General features: G+C 43.5%; 1 protein-coding gene across 1 annotated transcript; it reads left to right on the top strand.

Annotated features, from left to right (window-relative positions):
• Positions 1 to 627: 627 nt before the first annotated feature.
• Positions 628 to 7,284, top strand: fastkd5 (FAST kinase domains 5). Its single transcript, XM_084071684.1, has 2 exons — positions 628 to 762; positions 3,572 to 7,284. Exon 2 carries the CDS (start codon positions 3,581 to 3,583, stop codon positions 6,041 to 6,043), a length of 2,463 nt encoding a protein of 820 aa, XP_083927810.1. The 5' UTR covers positions 628 to 762; positions 3,572 to 3,580; the 3' UTR covers positions 6,044 to 7,284.
• Positions 7,285 to 8,332: the final 1,048 nt, after the last annotated feature.

Below are 8,332 nucleotides of genomic sequence, written 5' to 3'. Positions count from 1 at the left end.
TGTGTGAATCATGGATCCAATGTAGTTCTCATTTGGTCACAAGATCTTGTTAATACTTTTCATTGGTTACAATACCCACACACAAACTTAACCTCGTCATTATAGGCGAAACCTTTCAAGAATTGTATTTTTTCTATCCCTTGTAAAAAATAGCAAGAATGACAGTTATAGATTTTGAACTCAATATTGTACTTATGGCTACATTTTTGGGACAGCTACAGCACCCTGCTGATTTCACTTTTACCTGAAAGTTGGTTCAACATTATGCTCTCCCTTTAGGCCTACTGTCAGAGGCTGAAAAAGCACAAAGGTAGGCTACTGCAGGGACCAATACAGCCCAGGAGAGGGAACTATCATTCCACGAAAAAGAAAAAGAAAGGAAAAAAACTAAAACAAACAAATAAACAAACAAACAAACAAACAAACACACAAAACATGGTGAGCAGGGGAAATTAATATCTGCAAATGTTATTCTTTTTTTACTTAGATTATATTTAAACTACTATGGATATCACAACAATTTTCAATATACTCATGGGGAGCCTTTACATTTGTACTGTTCGCCGTGTGTCGCCTTTTGAAGTTTGACCCAGCAGCGTTGCCGTAGCGTCAACACATACGACCTTAGCATACAGGAAGCAGCAACATGCTGCATGCAGAGAGTCATATTAATATGTTCAACTCTATGGTCATAACATTTCGGCTGTATGGCTGCAGCAGCAAAACCTCAGCCGAACTCAACATTCTATAGTACATATAGCGGTGAGTTATTCAACATTTATAAGCATACATTCATATTTGTCTCTGTGAACGAAAGAAATAACGAAGAAAATATTACATATTCTGGTAATAGGCTGGCACAGGGAACTTTATGATGCTTAATTCCTTAATATCTTTAGTATTCCCATTTGAGGTGATGGTAGTGCGGTTATTATTTTGTTAATAGAGGTTCAGGCCAAACTATAATACTAGCCAATGTACAATTATGTGACTCTTCATATGCTAGGGTCGGTTGTGGAGTTATTCTCTCTGTAATTTGAAAGGTTTAGTAACTGACAGGGTTTATTAGCTCATTTTAATGGGTGATGGTTTGGTTTCTGGTTTGAATGAAGTGTGATGAACACAACTGATATTTCTGCATAGACTATGTCCTCACACAGCAGACAGAGGTCAGTGCATATCCTCCATTTACTCAGACTCTAGGCTAATTCAGAAAAGACTAATGTACATTCAATCATTTATTTAAACTTAGCCTATGTCCTTGGCAGTATCCTGCATGCTAACATTTAGCTCTCTGGGCATTGAAGTACTGTGGGCATGGTAACAGATAGGGACATCTGGGCACCTCGATTTAAAATTGGCTATTTTGTCCAAAATGTTAGAAAATAATATAATTGAAAAATGGTCTTAAGTGATGTAAAGTATACCTGATGTGAACATGCATAGTACATCATTATCAGACTTAATTGTATCCTTCAACTTCTTGTTTATGCCCTAAAATGATTTTTTTTTAAAGCAATTTTAGAAATATTAGACCTTAATTGTCGAATGTTTAATCATGTTCTAATCATGTGTACTTTACTTTACTTAAAAACATTTCCCAAATATATATATATTTTAACATTCCGGGAAAAAATAGCCAATTTAACACAGAGGTGCCCACTCTTCCTTGGTGCCCACCTATCCTAGTGTTAACAGCTCTCTGAGCATTGAAATTGATGCAATGATTGATGCAAATTTCAATTTAGCATGGTGTTGAATTCTTTACCAATTAGTTACTTTTTGGCACTTTGGCCTTGGTGTTCCTCACCGTCACCACGTGCCCTTTGTAAAGAGGAATCCACTTTTACATTCTTAAAGTTGCAAAAGTGGCATTAGTTTTTTTTTATTGATGTTTCAGAATGGATGTACTCTTGAGTGAATGGAGGTGCACAGGACTGTTGTAAAACGTCCAGCAGCCTTCACACAGTTCCCACTTATCAATCAAGTACAGCTATGTCCATTAACGATGGAGACTCAATTCCAGTCTGCTATTGTGGTGGTTCTCATCAACCTTCTCAGGCCGTGACCCCCAACAATAATCATATTTATTTTGAACTGGGGACCCCTCCACCCTGACAAGCACTTGAAATTGTAGGAGTTGAGGCAATACATTTTGTTTGACTCTGTGCCACAGATAAATATTGTGAAAATAGCCGATGTATAAGCTGAAAACTATTTCTTATATTATTTGACAATTTGGCCAATATTTGACCAGTTTTCATAGTATAGTATAGTCTGTTGATTACTTTTGATGCAGTAATGGTATTTTATTTTGTATTTATTTATGTATTCAAAAGGTATTAAAAGTTCTTAACTTGTCACATAACTGTCGTCTGGGAACCCCCCCCCCCCCAAAAAAAAATCCCGACCCACAGGCATTTTGAATCAGCACTAAAACAAATGTTTCCTTACAGTGCCATCTTCTGGTGCAGTTTGGGAAAGCATGAACGCTTTCCTGCATGGCTTAGGCTATAATAATCAATAACTCACTTGGTGAGTGATGATGGGTTTGTAGTTAGTTTCAAATAATTTAAGACTTAAGTCATAATTTATGTTCATCACTAATACACCAATTCATTATATTGGTTCATTAGTCTGCTAAACATACCTGTGTGACAAAATGATCAGATTACAATTTGTTGGGCTTTTTATTGCAGCTACAGTATTCTTATGCTTCATCCTGGATAGGCCTGTCACAATATTACATAATCGTCTAATCACAATATTATTTGAGATAGTCGTAATTATTTTGCATAATCGCCATAATCGTTTCCATGTTGAAAAATGTTCATACATTTTCAAATATAAAACAGCTCTACAAGCTTACAACACGTCACTTAGTGACCATACATGGAGATATGTTTGTTTGTCTGTCTATCTGTCTGTCTGTGTCCCCATATATGGATATCACTGCTGTATCGGTCCGTCTTTGTCCCTTTTATGCCCACATATGTAGATCCCTGATGTCATCGGCATATACAGATGCCCATAAATGGGTAGGGGTAATGGGTATTAAGCGGTATGCCCGTATACGGTCATTTTGGTCGGTTGGTGGTTCTGTACAATCACATCTCCATATATGCCTGTGATACGTACGGAAATTTTGTAGTTGATCGTTCCGATGGTTCTCGAGATACGTGAATGACAAATACACACTCTAACATGCACGCAGGCATGCAGAGATTTGTCTAATTTATACTTCAATTAGACTGTCATTAATCATATACTATAATTAATATAGTATTATTAATCATATACTATATATATATATATATATATATATATATATATATATATATACAGTATATATAATAAAAAATACTGAAATAGGACGTACGGTTCAATGATTCTGAACCAGAAATTAATAAATGGACAGACAGACAGACAGACAGACAGACAGATAGACATTACCTTGCCATAATTGAAATGTGAATAATGTGAATATTGGTGAGCTATCTGCTATCTGTCACTCTTAGCCCAAATAAATAGACTTTCTTTTTAAACTAAATCCTTCTCTTTTGCCTTTTAGACAGAGTGTATGTCTGCCTGGGAGCCCTGTCGACACGTGGCCAGGCTGCGTCGTCTCTTCCCGCTGGGCAAAGATCTCCTCCGGGCGCGACCTCTGCACCAGCTCCATGGCAGACCTGAGGCCGTGGGCGATGAGCAGGAGGAGAGGGAGGTGGACGAGGAGCTGCGGCACCATGAGGCGGCAGCCGTACCAGGTAGCTACAGGCTGCAGTACAACCCACTGTCCTACCCTCAGTTCACACAGGAGACCAGATTGTCCAGGAGCAAGAGGGAGAGTGAGGACGACGAGTTGTGTTTGTCCACTCTGGCTGGTGCCTTTAGGCAGCAGAGCAACCACTACAGCGTGAGTTCCTCACGGTGGCTTTCCAGCACCAAAAACACGTTGGTGGATCTGGCCTTCAGCAAAGCCTCAGAGGAAGAGCCGCCATCACCGCCGTCATACTCCTCTGACGCCCCGCAGCCTGACGTTAAGGGTGAACCGCGTGCCTTCCAACGGTGCCGGCCAGAGTACGCCTCCATGACCCTTGACCTGAGCTGCCGCCCCCACCCGATCAATGCCGAAGAGGCCTTCCTCCTCCTCCACAAAGTGACCGTTCTGAAGGGCAGCATGGATGCTGCGACGGTCACCGAGATCCTTCAGGAGCTCGGCCACGTGCACACGAATCAGACCCCTCTGGTGAGGGGCGACACGCGCTTCATCATGCTCCTCCGCTACGCCGTGGAAAACCTGCAGCGCTTCACAGACACTCAGATCCTGCAGGTGCTGCAGGCGTTCGTGTGGCTGGGGCTGCCGTCCAGACACAGCATGCTGGGGCTCTACGAGGCAGAGCTGAGCTCCAGGGCCGGACAGATGGGCCTCCATCAGCTGCTGTTGGCTGCAGACCTGTGGCGCTGCCTGGGGAGACAAGTGCCTGAGTTCCTCAAGAGCCTTTATGACTCGGTGAGCTTGCATTTAGGACAGGTTGGCATCCCAGAGCTGATCCAGTTGTTATATGTCATAGGAGAAAGCAGGCAGTGCCCGGCAGACCTGGTCCGTCCCGTAGAGCAGCTCCTGATGCAGCACCTGTATAAATTACAGCCTGAGGAGGTTGGCACTGTGTGCCTGGGGCTCTTTAAATCCCAGATGTCACTCCCTGAAGCTGCAGTGTACCGCCTGGTGGACAAGGCCCATTCTGTGGTGGCAGACATGAGTGACTATGCCATGGTCAACGTGTTGAAACTGATGCGTTTTAGCTGGCTCGATCACTTGCCATGGCTAAAGGCCATGGCACGAGAAGTGCCCCGTCGGGCCCCCGCGATGGGCGTCCAGGGGCTGATGCACGTGGCGCTGGCCTCCTCTGCGCTGCATTACCGCGATGACCGGGTTCTGGACGCCGTGGCGGAGAGATTGCCCTCACTGGCATCGCACTGCAGGAGCAAAGACTCAGCGAAACTGCTGTGGGCCTTTGGCACGATGGGAGTCCTCCCCAGCCAACACCCAGCCCTCTACTCCAGCCTCACACACGGCATGAGACAGAGGAAAGCAGAGTTCCAGCGTCACCCGCAGCATCTTCTCACTGGACTCCTTGGTCTGGCCTTTGTCTCTGAGCTCCCAGAGGACCTGCTGGAGTTGGCCTTGAGCCCCGAATTCATCTCCCTAGCGACACAATCCTCAAAGATGGACCTGAGGAAAGACCTGTTCACTTTGGATGGAACTGTGGGTCTGGAGCTCCCTCACTGGACGGGGCCTCGGCTCGGCCACCAGCTGAGGGAAGAGGTGGCGGCGATGCTGTGGAAATACGCCCAGTCTGATGTTTGTCTGAAGCCGGAGGTCCAAGAGGCAGAATGTGCACTGCAGGATCTCCTGGGAGGCCCAGAGTTTGTATCTAAACGGATGATCCTCCCGCACACCCGCTCTATAGACCTGGAAGTTCATCTTGACCCCGCCGGACAGCCAATGCCAGTGAGGACCACGTCCCCTAACACCAGTTCATCCCCAGGGAAGAGTTTATCGACCGCTCCTTCTCATCACGGCTGGGAGAAAACCAACACGGGTGTTGTGCTCACCGAGGAGCTACTGGCACAGCTGACAAAATCCAGAAATGCCACCCACCAGTCAAGCACCCCTCCTGCTGTTCAACGACCACCTCCTCTCCGCAGGATAGACCCAGTAGAAGGAGGGGAGGGGGTATTCAGGGTAGGAGTGGTGGACTTAGCCGAAAGTACTTTCTCCGGGGTTCACACCAAACCCGACCACAGAGATTCCCCCAAAGCGGCCTCGGTCAAGCTAGCTGTCCAGGCGTCCAACAGGAGCCAGTATTGCTACCGAACCCACCAGCTTATGGGTCTCCATGCTATGAAGAGGAGACAGCTGCAGTTGGCTGGCTACAGGGTGGTGGAGCTGCCCCACTGGGAGTGGATGCCCCTACTGAGGAAAACTCGTGCGGAGAAACTAGCGTACCTGCACTGTAAGATCTACGTTGGCCAGGAGTGACGGCTGTAACTGTGTGTGTGTGTGCCTCTTACTGGGGCTCTTGCTGATTGTTGTCAGTGATGTGTAACATCATAAATGTTGACTCGCAAATGATTGAATTGTAAACTCTGTATCAGATTTGAGTTCATCCGAGTCATATGTGATTTCTGTTGAAATCATATGTTTTTGATGTGCGACAAACTATCCCAAACTAACAGATTAGCCTGCGGACCCCCATTTCAAAAGATATGCCAGGGACCCCCATAAGAGAAGATTTTTTACGGCTCTAGCAGTGATTCTCAACCATTTTAATTTCAAGGACCCCCAGTTTGACATGCATTAGGCTACGGACCCCCATTTAATGGCATTTATACCTCTGGGACCTCAATTCATATTGTAAAATCTATGTCAATTTAACTCTGAGAGTGTACAAATGGAACGGGTCCATTTGGTTCCATTTGTACACTCGCTGAGTTACAGACCCATAAGGGTCCATTTGGTGCCTAATCTATCATTTAGCTGGGGACCCCTGGAACTCCCTCAAGGACCCCTGGGGGTCCCCGGACCCCACTTTGAGAACCAATGCACTATAGTACATGTTTCACCTGTATTCATGTGCTCTAAATGACAGTTAAAATTACACTTTGCAGGCCTAACACCTGGAATTGAGTGGGTTCTCTTGCCAGATTTGCAATGCTTCATGGCCATAGGGTCTTTGGTTCATGCATGAAACAAGATCTTAAGTTAAGTTTCTTTCCACATAGGGAATCATATCCCCGGTTGCTGTATTTATGATCATTAGGTTATCATACATTAGTACAATAAAACAATTTAGAAATGAATACAACTGGAAAATAATTTGATATGGGAACCCATGAAGCACCCTGTTGTTTTGGTCTTTGGTAAACACTGCATAAATCAAATTCATTTAAATGCATTAGCAGACACAACACACCGGACTAAAGTGTGATTCTGCCGTCGTTTCTATTATGACAACTTTAGGTACGATGATTTTATAAAACGTGTTAAGAATAAGTTACCTTCTGGTGTCAGTATCACATAGAAGCACTAGGAATCAAATGTTTTTGTATTTTGTCCTGTTTGTTTTGAGACAGTAGGAAAGGGTTGGGGGCACAACTGGTGGGATTCAGTCCTAGACCATCTCTGGCTACCTGAGAAGGATTTGCTACCATTTCACTGCTCAACATACCATAAGTATGCTTGTATTTTACCACGTCGTCCAATAAATGTGTCATAACTTCCACGGCCGTTTCCTCATAATATTCTTACTGACTGTAATGCATTCATAGAAGAGAAGTAATGTTTATTTTTTACTTCAGTGACAAACCTCTGGTGTGCAAGCAAATGGTTTTCTTGCCCTGCGTGTAAGTGACAATTCAATTCAAGTCAAACTTACAGCAAAATAAGTAAAATACTGGAAATCAAAATATACAAAATAGTGTCATTTCTGTACAAATATACATTTCATGAGTACAGCAACAGATTAAATGATACAACACAAAATGACATGTAAAGAGTAAGTAAAGCTTTGCTTCATACCAGCGCAGTGTGGCTTGGCCTTGAGGTCAGAGTATCCGCCCTGAGACTGGGATGTTAGGGTTCGATCCCCGGCTGGGTCATACTTAAGTCGATCCTGCTTGCAGTGGTGGAAAGTAACTAAGTACATTTACTTAAGTACTGTACTTAAGTACAATTTTGAGGTATTTGTACTTTACTTGAGTATTTCCAATTTCCAATACTTTTTACTTCTACTCCACTACATCTCAGGGGCAAATATTGTACTTTTACTCCACTACATTTATTAGAAAACTTTATAGTTACTAGTTACTTTTCAGATATAAACTATGATATAATGAAACATACATTAACCACTTCAGCCCTATTTTATACATAGGCTATTTGAAAATAGCAGATCTACAAGCTCACAACGCGTCGCATCGCGACGCGTTGTGAGCTTGTAGATCGGCTATTTTCAAATATTTAGTACTTTTACTTTTGGTACTTTAAGTACATTTTGATGCCAATACTTTTGTACTTTCACTCAACTAAATTTTGAATTCTGGACTTTTACTTGTAACAGAGTATTTTTATATTGCAGTATTGGTACTTTTACTTAAGTAAAGAATTTAAGTACTTTTTCCACCACTGCCTGCTTGTCACTCAGCATCATGGGTTGGATTGAGTCATGCTAGCATTGTGTCCAGGGGGGTATTTATTTGTACATCAAGCTGCCTTATGCAACAGAAACAGGAGATAGGCTCCTGCCCTCTGGGAAGAAAGCAGTGGTGG

The sequence above is a fragment of the Gymnoscopelus microlampas genome (genome assembly GCF_963454915.1).
Source record: "Gymnoscopelus microlampas genome assembly, chromosome: 11".
NCBI lineage: Eukaryota > Metazoa > Chordata > Actinopteri > Myctophiformes > Myctophidae > Gymnoscopelus > Gymnoscopelus microlampas.
Note: the sequence above shows the minus strand (reverse complement) of the source record. Positions and strands in the feature narration are given on the sequence as shown.